General features: G+C 43.6%; 1 protein-coding gene across 3 annotated transcripts in view; it reads right to left on the bottom strand.

Annotated features, from left to right (window-relative positions):
* Nucleotides 1-1,024: 1,024 nt before the first annotated feature.
* LOC112246499 (anion exchange protein 3) overlaps nt 1,025-20,865 on the bottom strand; it is a 63,584-nt gene continuing 43,743 nt past the window's right edge. For all 3 annotated transcript variants that reach the window (XM_024414873.2, XM_042319961.1, XM_042319960.1), the window contains 8 exons: nt 20,332-20,526; nt 19,912-20,115; nt 19,592-19,681; nt 19,221-19,387; nt 10,821-11,074; nt 9,827-9,996; nt 9,052-9,225; nt 1,025-4,046 (listed from right to left, as the gene is read on the bottom strand). In XM_024414873.2, the coding sequence (XP_024270641.2) occupies nt 3,966-4,046; nt 9,052-9,225; nt 9,827-9,996; nt 10,821-11,074; nt 19,221-19,387; nt 19,592-19,681; nt 19,912-20,115; nt 20,332-20,526 (1,335 nt within the window). In that variant the 3' untranslated portion in view covers nt 1,025-3,965. The remainder of the gene's footprint in view (nt 4,047-9,051; nt 9,226-9,826; nt 9,997-10,820; nt 11,075-19,220; nt 19,388-19,591; nt 19,682-19,911; nt 20,116-20,331; nt 20,527-20,865) is intronic.

The following is a 20,865-nucleotide window of genomic DNA, read 5'->3' as shown; positions in this document are numbered from 1 at the left end:
ACAGTTAGCAGGCTAACAAGCTAGCAGCTAGTAGACCGGGGCAAGCTAGCAGTTAGCAGGCCGGGTTAGCAAGCAGTTAGCAGACCGGGCAGGCAAGCTAGCAGTTAGCAGACCGGACCCGGCAAGCTAGCAGTTAGCAGACCAGGTTAGCAAGCAGGCAGAAAGCAGGGGCTAGCAAGTTAGCCTTTGGGGAACGTTGCGATTGGGGTAAGTCTGGTTTTGCCTCTTCGTGCAGTGACGTCGATAGACCAGTCGTGGAATTAGTAGGGTTCCAAGTAGCACTAGGTAGCTAGCAGGCCTAGCTGGTTAGCATAATGGGCCTTCAGCGGGCGTCGCGCCTCAGGGGCCTGTTTGGAGTCCTCGGGCAGATTATGTCGGTATTCCGGTCGTAGGGGATCTGCGGGGTTCCATGCCTCGTACCGGCTGTAGAAGGGGTCCGGATATTGTAGCCCAGGAGTATACTTCGGTGGTAGCACAGGAGCCCTGGCCGGGCTAGCTTCAAGCTAATTGGTGCTTGCTGCGGGATTGTGGTTAGCTAGTTGTGAAGATCCAGATGAAAATGTTCAGTTTGCGGTAGGAATCCGGGGATAAAAATAACAGGTCCGTTATTCTCTGGTTAGAGTCACGTTGTTCGAACTGACGAGAGCTTTCCGAGCTGAAGGTTAGCTGATGACCGCTGGCAATGGTTTGCTGACTGATAGCTGGTAGTTAGCTGGCTAGCTTCAGTTGAAGGATACCGGATCCGAAGTAAATATAAATACTTTAGGAAAAAAAAGCAGATCCACGCCACATTGGGTGAGGCGGGTTACAGGAGGGTATTTAGATGTTGAGGTTTAGCAAAATATTTTAAAGGATATGCGAAGAAAAAGATGTAAAACGATATATACAAGGGACACGACAGGACAAAGACGTCTGACTGCTACGCCATCTTGGATGACCAATGACCAAACCATGGTGCTAATAGTGTTGTATTATATTGTTATGTACTTAAATGAGTATTGAATAAAGAGTTGATAGATTTATTTGAAACACATAATAAATATTTATTTTCAGACAAAAAAATAATTTGTTTTACAGTAGTTTGAAAACGCCTTTACAATAACAGCAGGCTGAATTGCTATTCAAGTATCCACATAACATAAGTATAATTCGGTATTGCTAATGCTAAAGTAATGAATAATTTACCATAAAATATACTCACATAAAAAAAATTCTCAGACCGACAAACCACACTTCGTCATTATAGTCAGGTATCGTTTTCAGAGCAGAAAGAGTTATATCTCTGTTTGTGTGTGGCAATATGTTTATGTGTGTGTCACTATATCTGTGTGTGACATGACTTCAAGCTGATTTTAACACGCAAGTATAGCATGTATAAACCATTCAAAATTCTACAGGAAACTAAAGTCATTGTCCTGTATTGAGGCATAAATAGTACGTCATATGGGCTTCATTACAAGTGGCCTGCAGGACATCTTTTCAATGCCTCAAGACCCTCAATTAAAGTACAATTCCCCTTTAAATAATCACTGACCTGACGCTTAGAGAATTCTGAAGAGAATAATAACTATTTAAAGGGGAGCTTCACCTTTATAACATCATATTTATTACATGGCGCAAACAAGTTGGGAATGACTCATTAATTCAAATGAATATGCAGTACAAAAAAGGACTGGGGAAATACGAGCTCATTGTACAATAGGATGTCGCCACAGGGTTAGCGGTTCTATCATATTCCTTATGACAGTAGATACATAAAGATATACAGGAGTACATTTCTGATTGTCTACTTATTAATAGCCTTCACAAGTGTGCATAATGTACAGACAACAAAAACATTTCTTGTCCTGGACATCCAATCAAATGAGGGAAAAATGGGCCGGGAGACTTTCAATCAAGCGAGAGGTCTAGGTAATGTCTGTTCAAAAATGACAAGGCTATATTCCTAGATTTTGGGTGGGCGGTCTGGTCTGTGCTAGCATGGAGGTATCAGGTGACGAAACATTGTGGATTCCCAACGTCTAACATGCCAGGCCTTTTTTCCGGCCCCATAACCATTTGATTTTCTTGTCCCTGTTCCAACACTCAGAGAATACTAACAGAACAACCCTTATATCCTCTTGAATAATAACCACAATTCCAATTCTTCATTTTTTCCCCCGACGCCTGAGGATTATTTTTTAGTGTCGGTCTTTCTTCTGTCCCCTGAACGCAATACAATGTCTATTCCACGTTGGTTCAACGTCAAACAATGTTGTCGCAACCAGTGTGTGCCCATTGGGTAGGCCTATACATTCAATAAGTCTCACATGGTGTGGGGCTAAATAGGTTGTCCATACACAAAATGCATTCAATAACTCTCCAATCCTAGCATCTAGCGTTAATACAACCAGTCAAAAATGGTTCTGCAACACAGCTCATGAAAACTTACATTTTAAATACACAGACATTCTGTGTGGGGTATAAACTCTGAACCTTGAGGCAAAGAGTCCATTCCAGTGACTTTACATGTTAAACTAATGCTAAGTTGTATAGAATCCCTTCTGAACCAACTGTGTATAACTTGAAAAACATTTGAAAATGTCACGACTGATTTGTGTTCACAACAGGAACAACAAACTATTGGTCAATGATCTGTTTGCAGTTCAAGGGTCAGGGTTCATATGAAGCTTCAGTACCATTCACATCCAACAGTTGCCCTCAGAACATGGAAGTACACAATGACAGTGGTGCTACACAGTGATGTTGATAACTGTGACATAATTCCAGTGACTGTGACAAAGGTTTCAAATAAAGTTATTAATTGAACAAACAGACATTTAGAAAGCATCCCATATGTCAATATGGCTTCATAAAATTTTGGCAACTAAAACAAAATTGTAATAAATAGGTAGGATAACATTTCATTCGTATGGTCACAAATACTAAATAAACAATTTAAACGTATTCAAGGTCAGCAGATCACAATGTGTTCACATATACATCCACAGTGACATCATTGGACTGGCATGTAATGCAGAATATACCTCATCAAGAAAAACTCCTCCAACACACACGCAGTCCTCAGTGCATCTTCGTTTCAGGGGAAATGCATTGAGAGGTCTCATCCAATGATTCTTCTTCTGTTCTTGGACCGGTGAACTGGTGTGGCAGTGCAGGTGAATCGCAAAGGTCAAAGATGAACGTGTCCTGTGAGTAGCAAACAACTAAAAACAAATAAAAGGGAACGTCATACTGTTTGGTTAGCGACGACGTCAAACTGCACTGATAATGGCTACAGTATGAAGAAGAGGGGGAAGGAAGGCAGTTACGCTGAGCAGGCAGTGGAGTATTGGCTCCTGGTGAAACCTGTGAGGCTGTCGTACAACCAGTGTTCATCCCACCGGTGCCCCAAAAATATGGGACTCCAACACTGGGCGAGGAAACCAACCTACTGGAATCCTTGGGGTTGTCGACACGTACGCCTGGAATCTGTAGTGAGCTTGACCGTCGAAGGATATGGGGAGGAACCCATGTCCAGAGCTTGTGTAGGGAGGAGGGTTTTTAAATGACTGGTCTGTGTTGACATGGTGCATTGTCCATGTCACACACTTTAGGATTCCTCACCCACACTGTCACAGTAGGGCAGTAGAGTTGATACAGACTTTCTGGGAGAAAACATCTATAGTTGGAGCAGGACACACAGACATAAATCATAACAGTGGGGTTATTCCTTTACAGCATTTTTAGATCAAAGAGGAGCAAGATTTGAATATATACGTACACACAGTAATATACACATATAATATATATATGTATACATAATGTTTCTCTGTTGGACAAATATTCTACCCTCAGCACATCTGTGGGGGGTGAAAAACACAGCTACCCAGACATTATAAGGTTTGCCTTCCAAAGAAGCTTGCTCGTAATTGGTTCGTGTTGGAAGACAGAGAGAGCCTATTGGGCCTCCCCGTGTCACGTGTCTACACAAGCATGTGAATCTCGTTATACTCGTCCCGACCATCCTCGTCAAAGTTGGGGGATGACTCGTCTTCCCCGTCGAGCTGTAGAGGGAGAGGGTGAGGGTGAGGGAGAGGGAGGTTGGGATGTCATCAACATCTGAATTAATTAGATTAGTGTCTTGATGCGTTGGGCCAATATAGTGAAACACACCACACACACATCACACACACACTATTATCCTCTGTGTTTTGACAAAGTCCATTCTCAAGTTGTTGTCATTTAGAGGTTTGGAGCCTTGATTTCAAGGACAGAAATATTTTAATTGAAAAAAAAAAAGATTATGTTTGAATACTAAAGTAATATAGTAAGTGTGTAGTGTAGTTGTGTATCTTTCACAAACAAACACAAATTCACTGAGAATACATGGTATCCATGCTACAACCTTTTTTATAGTAAAAAAAAGGGGGGTAGATCTGCTTTAATATTGCAGATAGACTGTAGCTTCCATCAATGTAATTGTCTACATCACATATACACACACACAGTGCCTTGCGAAAGTATTCGGCCCCCTTGAACTTTGGCTTCAAACATAAAGATATAAAACTGTATTTTTTGCCACATTTCAGGCTTCAAACATAAAGATATAAAACTGTATTTTCCATCCAACCTCACAGTTTAGCTCGAGCTGTTTTGCAAGGAGGAATGGGAGCAAAAATTTCAGTCTCTCGATGTGCAAAACTGATAGAGACATGTTTTATCCCTTGTTGGAAGACAAATCTCCGTCCCAGTCTCAGGTCTTTTGCAGACTCCATCAGGTTACAGCTGTAATCGCAGCAAAAGGTGGCGCTCAGTCTTCTCCTTGTATGAGCTGAAAGTTTAGAGGGACGGCCAGGTCTTGGTAGATTTGCACAAAGTATTAACTGAAGGGGTCATTTAGGTCATTTGGTCACATTGAGATCCTCACTGAATTCTGAGAGAGGAATAATTTTGCACGCCCAATTTTTCAGTTTTTGATTTGTTAAAAAAGTTAGAAATATCCAATAAATGTCGTTCCACTTCATGATTGTGTCCCACTTGTTGTTGATTCTTCACTTAAAAAAAATACAGTTTTATATCTTTATGTTTGAAGCCTGAAATGTGGCAAAAGGTCGCAAAGTTCAAGGGGGCCGAATACTTTCGCAAGGCACTGTATATATATATATAAAACTTTCCCTCTTTATTATTTTACCCTAAACCTACCACCCCTCCCTAATTGGAGCTAACTAATGGACAACAATATTTAGGCTTCTACTTCCATTTTATACATGCTACACAATATACATTTTATGGACAGTATATTTTACATTCGTTATCATTTGTTTGTTTTTAGTCCCAGCCTTCAGCTACCCTCAACCCCTCCCATCTATCTATGAAGACCATCCAGTCCCAGACTTCAGCTACCCTCAACCCCTCCCATCTATCTCTGAAGACCATCCAGTCCCAGCCTTCAGCTACCCTCAACCCCTCCCATCTGTCTATGAAGACCTTCCAGTCCCAGCCTTCAGCTACCCTCAACCCCTCCCATCTATCTCTGAAGACCTTCCAGTCCCAGCCTTCAGCTACCCTCAACCCCTCCCATCTGTCTATGAAGACCTTCCAGTCCCAGCCTTCAGCTACCCTCAACCCCTGCCATCTATCTCTGAAGACCTTCCAGTCCCAGCCTTCAGCTACCCTCAACCCCTCCCATCTGTCTATGAAGACCTTCCAGTCCCAGCCTTCAGCTACCCTCAACCCCTCCCATCTATCTCTGAAGACCTTCCAGTCCCAGCCTTCAGCTACCCTCAACCCCTCCCATCTGTCTATGAAGACCTTCCAGTCCCAGCCTTCAGCTACCCTCAACCCCTCCCATCTATCTCTGAAGACCATCCAGTCCCAGACTTCAGCTACCCTCAACCCCTCCCATCTGTCTCTGAAGACCATCCAGTCCCAGACTTCAGCTACCCTCAACCCCTCCCATCTATCTCTGAAGACCATCCAGTCCCAGACTTCAGCTACCCTCAACCCCTCCCATCTGTCTCTGAAGACCATCCAGTCCCAGCCTTCAGCTACCCTCAACCCCTCCCATCTGTCTCTGAAGACCTTCCAGTCCCAGCCTTCAGCTACCCTCAACCCCTCCCATCTGTCTCTGAAGACCTTCCAGTCCCAGCCTTCAGCTACCCTCAACCCCTCCCATCTGTCTCTGAAGACCTTCCAGTCCCAGCCTTCAGCTACCCTCAACCCCTCCCATCTGTCTCTGAAGACCATCCAGTCCCAGCCTTCAGCTACCCTCAACCCCTCCCATCTGTCTCTGAAGACCATCCAGTCCCAGCCTTCAGCTACCCTCAACCCCTCCCATCTGTCTCTGAAGAACATCCAGTCCCAGCCTTCAGCTACCCTCAACCCCTCCCATCTGTCTCTGAAGACCTTCCAGTCCCAGCCTTCAGCTACCCTCAACCCCTCCCATCTGTCTCTGAAGACCATCCAGTCCCAGCCTTCAGCTACCCTCAACCCCTCCCATCTGTCTCTGAAGACCATCCAGTCCCAGCCTTCAGCTACCCTCAACCCCTCCCATCTGTCTCTGAAGACCATCCAGTCCCAGACTTCAGCTACCCTCAACCCCTCCCATCTGTCTCTGAAGACCATCCAGTCCCAGCCTTCAGCTACCCTCAACCCCTCCCATCTGTCTCTGAAGAACATCCAGTTTTGATTTCAAGACGCCATCATTTTTCCATCATTTTTCCAATGTGCTGTGAAGTTTCACAAAAGTTCTGAACCTTTAGATTCTCATAGTTTCTACACACTGTAAATTAAAAATAAACATTTTTTCCTCAGAGTATTATTATATATTATTGACTGTTATTGATCAAATCATCCAGCAGCGTTATTTGCAGAGTTAGCTCCAACTAAAAGTTGCAATTTTTCTGCCATTCCAGAAGCTGCGACCAAAAACAAGCTATATATGGGCAGTACCAAAAATAAGGGATCTAATGATTGTGTCTCTTCGCAGCAATATCTGCAGAGCTGGGATGGTTGTTTCCCCATATATACTGAATACAAATATAAATGCAACATGTAAAGTGTTGGTCCCATATTTCATGAGATGAAATAAAAGATCACACACATTTGTGCTTGTGCTTGTGCTAGGGACAATAAAAGGCCACTCTAAAATGTGCCGTTTTAGAGTGGCCACTCCAGTTTTGAGGGAGCGTACAATTGGCATGCTGACTACAGGTATGTCCACCAGAGCAGTTGCCAGAGAATTGAATATTAATTTCTCTACCATAAGCAACCTCCAACGACATTTTAGAGAATTTGGACCATGTGTAACTACGCCATCTCAGGACATCACTTCTTCACCTGTGCCTCACAACCGCACTGACCATGTTTGTGGTAGCAACTGTGTAGGGCCATCTCAGGACATCTGGCTTCTTCACCTGGGGATTCTGTTTCTGAGACCAGCCAGACAGCTAATGAAAATTAGGAATATTTCTGTCTGTAACAAAGACCTTTTGTGGGGAAAAAACTCATTCTGATTGGCTGGGCCTGGCTCCCCAGTAGGAGAGTGGGTCGGCCTAAGCCCTCCCAAGCCCACCCATGGCTGTGCCCCTGCCCAATCATGTGAAATGCATAGATCAAGGCCAAATTAATTTATTTCAATTGACTGATTTCCTTATATGAACTGTAACGCAGTAAAATCATTCAAATTGTTGCTTGCGCTTTTATTTTTGTTCATGTATTCGACATTCTATTGGTTGCAAGAATTTCTTAATCCGGTGTCGTTTTGTGTATCAGTTCATAAACCATGGGTCATGGAATCGGTACATCGAAAATCTCCTCCAACTATTTTGCAACATGTAAGGCGCAGCTGTCAATTTTGGGTCCTTAAATGAAACTTGGTATACTTTTTTACTGATAACAATTTTGGTCTTTAATGCAGGGCCGACATACACATTCCTTACCTTCTTCCCTTTCCACTTCTGCAATCAGTTGGATGTGATTTTGAGTAGAGCAGATATTTCCATATACATTAGCTACCTGCATGTGTGACATATCACCACCAGTCCTATTTATGACATAATTTACCAAGATTATGCTGTTTTTATTTTTTTCCCTCAAATTTTTTAAATATATCTTTACCAATTGGTTTATTTTAGTTTAACCCTAATATTTTATCTAATATTTGTTTAGTCTTTTCTGTTGGATTAAACTGACATTTCAACCAGCTTTCTATTGCCTGTTTTAAAAATAGAGATCTTTTGGAGATTATTTCATTGTCAAAAAAAACAAAAGTGAGAGATTGTAATCTGAATAAAGGGTGAAAAGGACATTCTTGAACACGGGGTGAGCCATTCTTACTAATCTGCCAGCAGTGGTACTCAATCCTGGTCCTGGGGACACAAACGGGTGCACATTTTTTTTTTTGCCCTAGCACTACACACCTGATTCAAATCATCAAAGCCTTTTGATGAGTTGATCATTTGAATCAGCCGTGTGGTGCTAGGGGCAAAAACTAAATTGTGCACCTGTTTGTGTCCCCAGGACCAGGACTGGAACCAGTGTGCTAGAGAACCAGTGTGCTAGAGAACCAGTGTGCTAGAGAACCAGTGTGCTAGAGAACCAGTGTGCTAGAGAACCAGTGTGCAAGAGAACCAGTTTGCTAGAGAACCAGTTTGCTAGAGAACCAGTTTGCTAGAGAACCAGTGTGCTAGAGAACCAGTGTGCTAGAGAACCAGTGTGCTAGAGATCCAGTTTGCTAGAGAACCAGTGTGCTAGAGAACCAGTGTGCTAGAGAACCAGTTCGGATTTAAGTATAGCTTTTGAATGACTGAAGCCTTTATTGAGAGGAACAATGTTTTAATATTTCATCATTTCTGCCCTCCATATTCAAATTAATTATATAAATAGGGCTGTTTAATTTTGTCTGGCTTGCTGTTCCAAATAAAGTGGAATATTTTTTGCTTATCTAATTTAAAAAGCAAGTTGTTAGGTGTAGGCAGGGCCATGCTACTACTTCTAATGTGTGACCCAATGATGCCCAGACCAGATGATTGGGCCAGAATTCAGATAATTCCAGGAATGTCCACCTACCGCCTGGAGCTCACGCTCCTCAAAGATCCGGGAGAGGATGAGGCGGCGGAGCGGCACGGTCATGATGAGGATGAAGGGGAAGGCGAGCGAGACCACGGTGGACTTGACCACCCACAGCAACATGATGCAGGCCAGCTGGATGATGGTGAACATGTTCATACGCCACGTCTTCACCTGCAACACACACACACACACACACACACACACACACACACACACACACACACACACACACTATTATGGGGCTATACATGCTTATGACAAGCCTAATGTATTATACCTGCATGCTTTAAGTACAGTGTTACAAATTGTATTGAATTCATACTTTATTGCCAATTAACAGTGTTTGGAAATAATTTATTTAGGGATAATGTTCTGGGCAGGATAATTGACATGCTAGACATACAGACAGATAGATGGGCAAAAAATGGTTGGTACCCTGCATATGGAATTTGTTATATAGAATTAGATGGATTGAGCTCCATCTACTGGGTGGATCTCCTCTAGTCTTTTACTTACATTGATCAGAAAAGTGACATTATATCAATGCCTTGGGGCAACTTCATCATATTGTTATTGATTTTTATATATATTTTTACAATTTTATTTCAAATTAAGCCAACACACACAATCTCAATAAAATCACAAACAGACCAGGTATAGAAACCAGACATCTATAACAGAAACGGATCATCATATTCTGGTAGAAGGAACACCTTGGTCACGTACAGTATATGTGGTTAGACTCTCCATCATATTCTGGTAAAGGGCTCACCTTGGTCACATATATGTGGTCAGGGTGGTGCTTGGCGGGCGTGAACATGAGAGTGATGCGCTCGTAGAGCTGGATGCCGGTGATTGACGTGACGCCCATGTAGAGGAAGATCCCGAACAACACGGCCAGCGGAATGTGACGAAGCACATCTGTCATCACGAGGGACATACCTAGGGAAAGTCAAAGGTGAAAGGTAAAATGTGTGACATTTAGGTTGCCTAGGGATCTGTAGGGTAGTGAATCTCGGTTAACCCAAGACTAAATGTTAATCTAGAAGTAAATGTTAATCCAGAACTAAATGTTAAGCGAAAACTAAATGTTAACCCGAACTAAATGTTAAACCACAACTAAATGTTAACCCAGAACAAAATGCTAATCCAGAATTAGATATTAAAACACAACTAAATGTTAACCAAAACTAAATGTTAAGCCACAACTACATATTAACCCAGAACTAAATATTAAGATAGAACTAAAGGTTAAGTAAGGACTAAATGTTAACCCAGAACAAAAAATTGACAAGCTTTGTGTTCAGGTGGAACACCAAAACAGGAACGTAAATACAAGGTTGGTTAGTTTTAATCACAAAGGAAGCCTTGTTATACACAGATAAATAACACCTCTACAACCAGAGGAAGCCTTGTTATACACAGATAAATAACACCTCTACAACCAGAGGAAGCCTTGTTATACACAGATAAATAACACCTCTACAACCAGAGGAAGCCTTGTTATACACAGATAAATAACACCTCTACAACCAGACTGAAGTCACTGTCAACTCATTGTCTGTTTATTTTCCAATTTCTTGGTTTGCTTTCCATGTTACTTTCCTGAGTCCCAATAAAGGACACCTCACAAGGTATCATAGTCAAAGACACCTCAGAATGGACCACTATCTACTATGAGGAACACCTTCCTTCACATCACAACAACCACCCCAGGACCTAGATATCCAATCCAACCCTTTCCAGAACAACAGCATCCTCCTCACCCACGAGCACGGCGACTACCAGGCCCGTCAACCGCTGCTCCTTCACCTCCTGGATCACAGGCTTCTCGCCGGGCGCTGTGGCCTTGCTCATGACAGTAAGGGCGTTGACGTGCGTGACAGAGCGCACCGTGGCGGCGGTGAGCCAGGGCAGGCCTAACAGAGGGCACATGGCGCCCAGCGTGACGATGAGCAGCAGGTCCAGGTGGAAGCCAGAGCCCTTGACCAGGCGACGCTCCTTCTTGCTTACGATGAGTCTGGGGTGGGGGGAGGGTAAGGAAAGTGTAAGGGAGGTATAAATAAACACACACATGCAGAAACATATTTGTGCAAAATCATACACACACAGATATGCGTGCAAAATCACACACACACACACACACACACACACACACACACACACACACACACACACACACACACACACACACACACAAACACAGACTATAAGTGCAAAATCACACACACACACACACACACACACACACACACACACACACACACACACACACACATAAACACAGACTATAAGTGCAAAATCACACACACACACACACACACACACACACAAACACAGACACAAACACAGACTATAAGTGCAAAACACACACACACACACACACACACACACACACACACACAAACACAGACTATAAGTGCAAAATCACACACACACACACACACACACACACACACACACACACACACACACACAAACACAGACTATAAGTGCAAAATCACACACACAAACGTGAGCATGTTCACATAGTCACAAGAAAATGCACAGCACATATCCTTTATGTGGTCCAGGACACCACAAGTAGAAAGAAGCCCTATATTCATGTTCTTATTTGTTGGTTATCATTACACAGAGTATCTGGTTCTGTGCCTGTGATATGAAGATCGTAATTGTGTAACGTCTTTCCTCTTCACTTTACTACAATCTGGTTAATTCAAGAGATGGATCAGACGCCTGTTGGTTAACACTAGAAGTCAAGGATATGTTTTGTACAATTCTACAAAGTCCTCGATAAAAAAGTCTGCCTATAGCCTATTTTAGTTTCCGTAACAATAAAAACATGACAGTGTAATCCATTTGATCAACTTTATTTGTATATTTGATTAGTAATAGAGTTATAGAAATGAATAAAGTCCTGTTACAGATTATTTTGAAAAAGTTGAAAAGAAAAAGATAATAATAACTTAACCAGCCAGTTCACAGGTGACATGATTTGCCGTATTCCTAAACAAAAGCACCAGTGCATGAACAAGTGTAAAGGATGAATTGCATAAATAAATATTCTGAAGCGGTTGCGTGGCAGGGTCTCTCTGAAGCGGTTGCGTGGCAGGGTCTCTCTGAAGCGGTTGCGTGGCAGGGTCACTCTGAAGCGGTTGCGTGACAGGGTCTCTCTGAAAGGGTTGGTTGCGTGACAGGGTCTCTCTGAAAGGGGGTGGCAGGGTCTCTCTGAGCGGTTGGTTGCGTGGCAGTGTCTCTCTGAAAGGGTTGTCAGGGTCTCTCTGAAAGGGTTGCGTGGCAGGGTCTCTCTGAAAGGGTTGTGTGACAGGGTCTCTCTTGCATGACTGTCTTGGTAGCGGTTGTGTGACAGGGTTTTGGACCATGATAGGGTTGAAGCGGTTGGCAGGGTGATGTGGCAGGGTCTCTCTGAGCGGTTGCGTGGCAGGGTCTCTCAGCGGTTGCGTGGCAGGGGAACTTGCAAACTGGCAGGGTCTCTCGACCCACTACAGCCCCTTTGAAATGACAGGGTTAATGTGACAGGGCCTGTGTGACAGGGTCTCTCTGAAGCGGTTGCATGACTGTCTTGGTATTTTTCCTGATAGTCGTTGGTGATGTAGACACCGAATGAAACAGCTACAGCCCCAATGTTTAGCACCTTTCTTGCGATCAGCTCCTTAGTCTTGCTCACATTGAGGGAGAGGTTGTTGTCCTGGCACCACACTGCCAGTTCTCTGACCTCCCAATAGGCCGTCTCATCGTTGTCGGTGACCTGGCCTACCACTGTTGTGTCGTTAGCAAACTTAATGATGGTGTTGGAGTCGTATTTGGTTACGCAGTTGTGGGTGAACAGGGAGTACAGGGGGGGACTAAGTACACACCCCTGAAGGGCCCCAGTGTTCAGGGTCAGCGTGGCAGATGTGTTTTTGGCCTACCCTTACCACCTGGGGGCGGTCCTTCACGAAGTCCAGGTTCCAGTTGCAGAGGGAGGTGTTTAGTCCCAGAATCCTTAGCTTAGTGATGAGCTTCGTGGGCACTACGGTGTTGAACGCTGAGCTGTAGTCAATGAACAGCACTCTCACATAGGTGTTCCTTTTGTCCAGGTGAGAAAGGGCAGTGTGGAGTGCGATTGAGAATGCGTCATCTGTGGATCTGTTGTGGCGGTATGCAAATTGGAGTAAGTCTAGGGTGTCCGGGAGGATGCTGTTGATGTAAGCCATGACCATCCTTTCAAAGCACTTCATGGCGTGAGTGCAATGGGCGATAATAATTTAGGCAGGTTACCTTCGCTTCCTTGGGCACAGGGACTATGGTGGTCTGCTTGAAACATGTAGGTATTACAGACTCGGTCAGGAGAGGTTGAAAATGTCAGTGAAGACACTTGACAGTTGGTCCGCGCATGCTTTGAGAACACGTCCCGGTAATCTGTCTGGCCCAGCTGCTTTGTGAATCTTGACCTGTTTAAATGTTTTGTTCACATCGGCTACCGAGAGTGTTATCACACAGTCATCTAGAACAGCTGGTGCTCTCGTGCATGCTTCAGTGTTGCTTGCCTCAAAGCGAGCATAAAAGGCATTTAGCTCGTCTGGTAGGCTCGCGTTACTGGGCAGCTCGTGTCTGGTTTTCCCTTTGTAGTCCATAATAGTTTTCAAGCCCTGCCACATCCAACAATCATCAGAGCCGGTGTAGTAGGATTCAATCTTAATCCTTTCTTGACGATTTACTTGTTCGATGGTTTGTCTGAGGACATAGTGAGATTTCTTATAAGCGTCCGGATTAGTCTCCCGCTCCTTGAAAGCAGCAGCTCTAGACTTTAACACAACACCAACGTCCTACAGCACATTGTCTTGGAGCCTGGCGGAGTGCAGCTGAAGTCAGAAGTTTACATACACTTAAGGTTGGAGTCATTAAAGCTAATTTTTAAACCACTCCACAAACTTCTTGTTAACAAACTATAGTTTTGGCAAGTTTGTTAGGACATCTACTTTGTGCATGACACAGGTAATTTTTCCAACAATTGTTTACAGATTATTTTACTTATAATTCACTGTATTACAATTCCAGTTGGTCAGAAGTTTACATACAAAGTTGACTGTGCCTTTAAACAGCTTGGAAAATTCCAGAAATGATGTCATGGCTTTAGAAGCTTCTGATAGGCTAATTGACATCATTTGAGTCAATTGAAGGTGTACCTGTGAATGTATTTCAAGGCCTACCTTCAAACGCAGTGCCTCTTTGCTTGACATCATGTGAAAATCAAAAGAAATCAGCCAAGACCTCAGAAGTCTGGTTCATCCTTGGGAGCAATTTCCAAACACCTGAAGGTACCACGTTCATCTGTACAAACAATAGTACGCAAGTATAAACACCATGGGACCACGCAGCCGTCATACTGCTCATGAAGGAGATGCGTTCTGTCTCCTGAACGTACTTTGGTGCGAAAAGTGCAAATCAATCCCAGTTAAACAGCAAAGGACCTTGTGAAGTTGCTGGAGGAAACAGGTACAAAAATATCTATATCCACAGTAAAACAAGTCCTATATCGACATAACCTGAAAGGCCGATCAGCAAGGAAGAAGCCACTGCTCTAAAACCGCCATATAAAAGCCAGACTTTGGTTTGCAACTGCACATGGGGACAAAGATAGTACTTTTTGGAGAAATGTCCTCTGGTCTGATGAAACAAAAATAAAACTGTTTGGCCATAATGACCATCGTTATTGTAATTTTTGTGTTGTGGAGAAAAGACCAGGCAGGAGACGGGAGTACAGTTCGTTTTGGTTTAGTCCAAACCCCTCGTGCTCTACAGTTCGCGGCATTCCAGTGTGCATGTGCATTTCCTATTAGGTGTAGTAACGTAACACTGCCGTAATGCATTACTGCTTAGTAACAGCACAGTAACTAATATAAACAGATGTAGATCCCAGATACTACACTCCTCCCCCATAGTGTTTAACTCCCAGAAAACAAGGTAAATATGTTAGGTAACTACGAATGCAATATCTGAACAATGCATTCTTAAACATTTTTCAACTACTGGGTTGAAGCAGACTTTTCAGAGCCCAGCACAAATCCAGGGGATTATTCTGCCCCGAAGATGGAGTTTGTGTCCTAATAACTAACCCAGGTAATGTCCCTTTTCTTTCCTTTTATCTAGGACATATTAAAGTGTTTATTTTACTGTATGTTACCTCCTTAACCAGCTCAACTCACAGGTCAAGCTTTTGAGGTGTCCTTCGCTGTCGAATAGGATATCTCCGCTCCTCCTGGGCTTCCTTCTCAATTTGAGCATAATTTTTCTCACTTGGTGACAGAGTCCGTGATGCAAATGCAATAGGGTGTTCTTCACCTGACGGTAGAACATGTGAGATGACGGCTCCTACTCCGTATGGAGATGCATCACACGCGAGTCTCAGCTTCATCTCTGTGTTATAGTGGGCAAGCCACTTGCTCTTTAGCAGACGCTGTTTGCAAGTCTTGAATGCTTCTTCGCATTGTGGGGACCAATTCCACTTTGTATCGGCCTGCAGCAGTTGGTGAAGCGGATGCAACAATGTGGACAAGTTTGCCACAAACTTTCCGTAATAGTTCAGGAGCCCCAAAAATGACCTCAGCTCTGAGATATTTGTGGGTGCTGGAGCGTTTACAATTGCTTCCACCTTGCTGTTGGTTGGGTGCAGGCCTTGTGCATCAATCTTGTATCCGAGATACTCCACTGAGTCCTGGAGGAACTCACACTTGCTGCGTTTCATTCTCACTCCGTATTTCTCCAGTCTTGACATCACTTTGTCCAGCACTACAAGGTGCTCTCCAATGGTTGGTGCTGACACGAGGATGTCAAGTCCATGAAGCACACAACATGGTCTATACCGATTAACCAAGATCTGATCCATTGTTTGTTGGAATATAGCTGGAGCTGTCGAGATTCCATAGGCCAAGCGATTGAATCTGAATAGCCCCTTGTGTGTATTGATGGTCAGATACTGTTCTGACTCCGGATCCAGCTTCAGTTGCTGATAAGCGAATGCCAGGTCCAGCTTACTGAAAACCTTCCCACCAGCTAGAGTGGCAAACAGATCTTCAGCGTTTGGTAGTGGATATTCCTCTGGTAGTATGCAGCGATTTACTGTGACCTTGTAGTCACTGCACATTCTGACGGTCTTGTCTTTCTTGGGGACTACAACAATCGGAGTGGCCCAGTCGCTCCTCGCTACTTTCGTGATTATGTTATTCTTCTGTAGGCGTTCCAGTTCCTTCTCTACTGCTTCCTTAAGAGCATAGGGAAACGGACGTGGTTTGTGAAAGATAGGCTTGGTTCCTTCTTGCACTCTGACTTTTGCTGTGAAGTCTTGTATTTCACCGTAGCCATCTTTGAAAAGTTCTTTGTCCATCTCCAGCACGTTAGTGAGTGTAGCCTGACTCACTGGTTTGTCATTTCTGAGACTGAAGATTTTCCCCAGTTCAACTTGATCTTTTGTAGCCAGTTTCTGCCTAACAAGGCTGATTTTTCTCCTTTAACAATGACAAGCGGTAGCGTCCACTCCTTCCCCTCATACCGGACTGGTACCTGGATCTGCCCTAACACAGGAATAGTGTCACCAGTGTATGAAGAAAGGCGGATGGACGCGGGCTTAAGAGGGCACTCTTTCAGTTTTTCTTTGTAGAGTCTCTCTGGAACCAGAGATACAGACGCTCCGGTGTCCAGCTGCATTTTTACTGGTTTTCCCGCTAACTCCATGTTGAGATAGATTCCATCTTTTAGTTGTTGAGCTGTGTACACTGTGAACAGTTCCACTACTGTTTCAGTTGTACCTTCCTCTTCTTGTGCTGCGTCTGACACTTTGTGCGCTCTTGCTGTGCGTTTCCAGGCTTTACACACTCTCTGTAAATGTCCAACCTTTCCACAATTGTGGCACTTTTCCTTTTGGAATCGACATTCACTGTGCTGATGATTATCTCCCCCACATCTGTAGCAACTTGGCTTAGACCTTTGAGATGTGGGCTGCTTTGTTCTTGTGTAACCCTGAGGACAGGACTGAAAAAAGTGTGACTTTTGTGAGCTTTTTTCACGACGTGCATCACTGACCTTGTGAACACCTTTCTGACGTTCTGCATGTCCCGATAGCTCAATAGTATCCCTGTGGACAAGCTGGAGTCCAAGTGCTCTATCACAGGCTTTCTTAAAGGTCAGGTCCTTCTCTGACAGGAGCCTTCTGTGATATGCTTCACCTGTGAGACCACATACAAACTTGTCTCGGAGAGCATCATCAAGAAATCGTGCAAACTCACATGTCCTTGCCAGCCTTTTCAAAGCAAGGATGTAGTCAGCCACGGTTTCCCCTTGACTCTGGTGACGTTGGTCAAATCTGAAACGTTCTGCAATGAGAATTGGCTTAGGCTTGAAATACCTTGAAAGAGTTTCAGTCAGTTCTGCATAGTTCAACTCCACTGCTTTCATTGGTTCAATGAGACCTTTCAGCAATCCATACTCAGTTGGACCCAAAACACTGAGAAATACATCTGCTTTCTTTCCATCTTTGATTTCATTTGCAGCCAGCCAACGCTCAAAACGCTCCAAATAGGAATCAAAATCCTCTTTTGTAGCCTCAAACTCTGGTACTCGACCAATGGTTGCCATTTTCACAGTTAATTGTTCAGTTTCCTTGTATTCCTTAATTTTCTGAATATTCATCTACTTCTTCACTTCAGAAGTTTCTGCAATTACTTCATTCACTGCACTCATTTGTATTAATGTACACACCGTGTTACGTCCCTTCTTCCTTTTTTTCCCCTTGACAATATTTCTCCACTGAGATCGCTAATTTCAATGGGTTCAATGACAGTTTCTTTTATTTAACCACCAGAGGGCAGTGTCGCTATTCTGGACTCCAATAGTCTTGCTGCTTGGCAGCTCCTGAATACTGTACTAGCAGTGCTAGCAGTGGTTAGTCTTCTCGTACTGGCAAAAGAAAAGAAAATAAAAAACTGACGAATTACATAATTATTTTGAGTTTCATTACTCACGCAACATTCTTCCCTTCAAGCAATGTCCGTTTATGTAGTTTAATCACCTCGTCGCCACTGTAATATTTGTGTTGTGGAGAAAAGACCAGGCAGGAGACGGGAGTACAGTTCGTTTTCGTTTAGTCCAAACCCCTCGAGCTCTACAGTTCGCAGCATTCCAGTGCGCATGTGCATTTCCTATTAGGTGTAGTAACGTAACACTGCCGTAATGCATTACTGCTTAGTAACAGCACAGTAACTAATATAAACAGATGTAGATCCCAGATACTACAGTTATGTTTGGAGGAAAAAGGGGGATGCTTGCAAGCCGAAGAACACCATCCCATCCGTGAAGCACGGGGGTGGCAGCAGCTTTGCTGCAGGAGGGACTGGCGCACTTCACAACATCGATGGCAACATGAGGTAGGAAAATGATGTGGATATATTGAAGCGACATCTCAAGACATCAGTCAGGAAGTTAAAGCTTGGTCGCAAATGGGTCTTCCAAATGGACAATGACCCCAAGCATACTTCCAAAGTTGTGGCAAAATGGCTAAAGGACAACAAAGTCAAGGTATTGGAGTCACAAAGCCCTGACCTCAATACCATAGAAGATTTGTGTGCAGAACTGAAAAAGTGAGTGCAAGCAAGGAGGTCTTACAATCCTGACTCAGTTACACCAGCTCTGTCAGGAGGAATGGGCCAAAATTCACCCAAATTCTTGTGGGAAGCTTGTGGAAGGCTACCCAGAACATTTGACCCAAGTTAAACAATTTAAAGGCAATGCTACCAAATACTAATTGAATGTATGTAAACTTCTGACCCACTGGGAATGTGTTGAAAGAAATAAAAGCTGAAATAAATCAATCATTCTCTTTACTACTATTCTGACTTTTCACCTTCTTAGAATAAAGTGGGGATCCTAACTGACCTAAAACAGGGAATTATTACTGGGATTAAATGTCAGGAATTGTGAAAAACTGAGTTTAAATGTATTTGGCTAAGGTGCATGTAAACTTCCGACTTCAACTGTATGCATGAGCCAACCTGTATTCTGATCACAAGCTGATCTAGTCTAACACATCTGACAAGCACCACTATACAGATTGACACTCTCTTCACTGAACAAAAGTGAAAGGTGTTACCATAGCAACCTGCAACACTTACGAGGTGATCTGTGTCTCCATGAAGATGAGGATGAAGACGAGGAGGGCGGGCACCACCGATGCCCCCATCATCCACGCGGGGAAGGGCTTGAGGTCACCGAACGGACTGATGAACCAGCCCCGCTTGTCAGGAGACGTGACCGAGAAACCAGACGGTACATTCAGCTTCTGTAAAACCCAAAGCGACAGAAACAGGACCAGTCAGGGCAAAGTTGTTATGACGAGGAAGTACAGGAGAGTTGGTTGTGAGAGACGTTATTTAAATATTCAATGTGTTAGTGGTGTGTGAGTTAGGGCGTGTAGTTATCAGGGATGGAGTGTAGCCTTTAGATATCTGTACGGATAGATGCAGGAGTTAGTTGTCATGGTTACCTGGGTATATGTGTCGGGGACGGAGTAACTCAACAGTACAGAGAACAGGATGGAGATGGGGATGCCAAAGTCTCCGATGATTCTTCTGGCCTTGGGGGGGGGATCACATGATAAAATTGAATTATTCAGATCATAGGGTCAATTGCAGAGATCATATAGGCCTAAAATAGTAAATTCATACTGCATCCATGACACTTCAAGTTTTTTGTGTTCAAATTGTTATTGTAATTTGTAAGACAGATACACATAGACAAAAACTTGGACATGAGCCCATGGACAACACACGAGGGGTTTCTGAGAAAATGGCTGCGATAGGTTACCTTCCCGCCCAGGAATCGACTGTTGCGCAATTTCCTAAGGAAGTAGGCCACAAAGAAGGTACCAAGCATGAGGATGAAAGACATCAGGGCCGTGTTGGGTTGGTTTAGGATGGGGCCATGGGGGTCTGTGGGGTTAGTGAACTCCATGCCGGGAAGGCCAAAAGCAGGCGGGTAGCTTCTCATCAGAGGATGCTCCTGGAATACCTGTAAAAAGGACAAAATATCCATGTCACAGTCAAATGGACAGATCCCATGCAACCAGCTGGGACTTACCATAAAATTATTTATTTTAATTTCTGTCATTATTATATGCCAAATACCACATCTGGTCAATTTGATCTATTCTATTCTTTTCCAGAGAACAACGAAGTTACAGCCCTTTAGACTGTCGTCATGTAAAACATTGTCTACTGGTTGTACCTTGATGAGCTTGGAGAAGGTCTCGTAGATGAAGATGAGTGAGATGAGGAAGGCAAATATTTCCTGGGTGAAGGGTGAGATGTATTTAACCAAGAAGCTTCCCTCGGCCGCCACTATCAACAGCACTATGAAGACGAGCCAGAAGCCGACCCACACCCGGCCCGTTAGGTACTCAAAGCCCTGGGCCTGGCAGAACTGAGGGTGGAAAAGGGAGGGAGGGAGGGTTAAATAGATGTTTAACCTTTTACTGCAGAGGGCTAAATCAGGGTTACACAGAGTGTTTGTTGGTAGTCTTAAACAAATCTACTTTGAAACAAAAGTATACACCTCACACACATGCATTTCGCCTTAGAATAAAGAAGACACATGTACCACGTCAGATATAGGGTTGAAATGTATTACATTTTAAATTTGCATCCCAAAATTACACTTTACATACATCACAGAAGACTGAAATATAACAAAACCGTTTGACATAGAAACACTTTTCAGTGGGTTTAAAAAAGAAATAATGTATATTACTTCTGAAAAAAT

This window comes from Oncorhynchus tshawytscha, linkage group LG03 (assembly GCF_018296145.1).
Source record: "Oncorhynchus tshawytscha isolate Ot180627B linkage group LG03, Otsh_v2.0, whole genome shotgun sequence".
NCBI classification, from domain to species: domain Eukaryota; kingdom Metazoa; phylum Chordata; class Actinopteri; order Salmoniformes; family Salmonidae; genus Oncorhynchus; species Oncorhynchus tshawytscha.
This window is presented reverse-complemented; position numbering and strand designations above follow the sequence as displayed.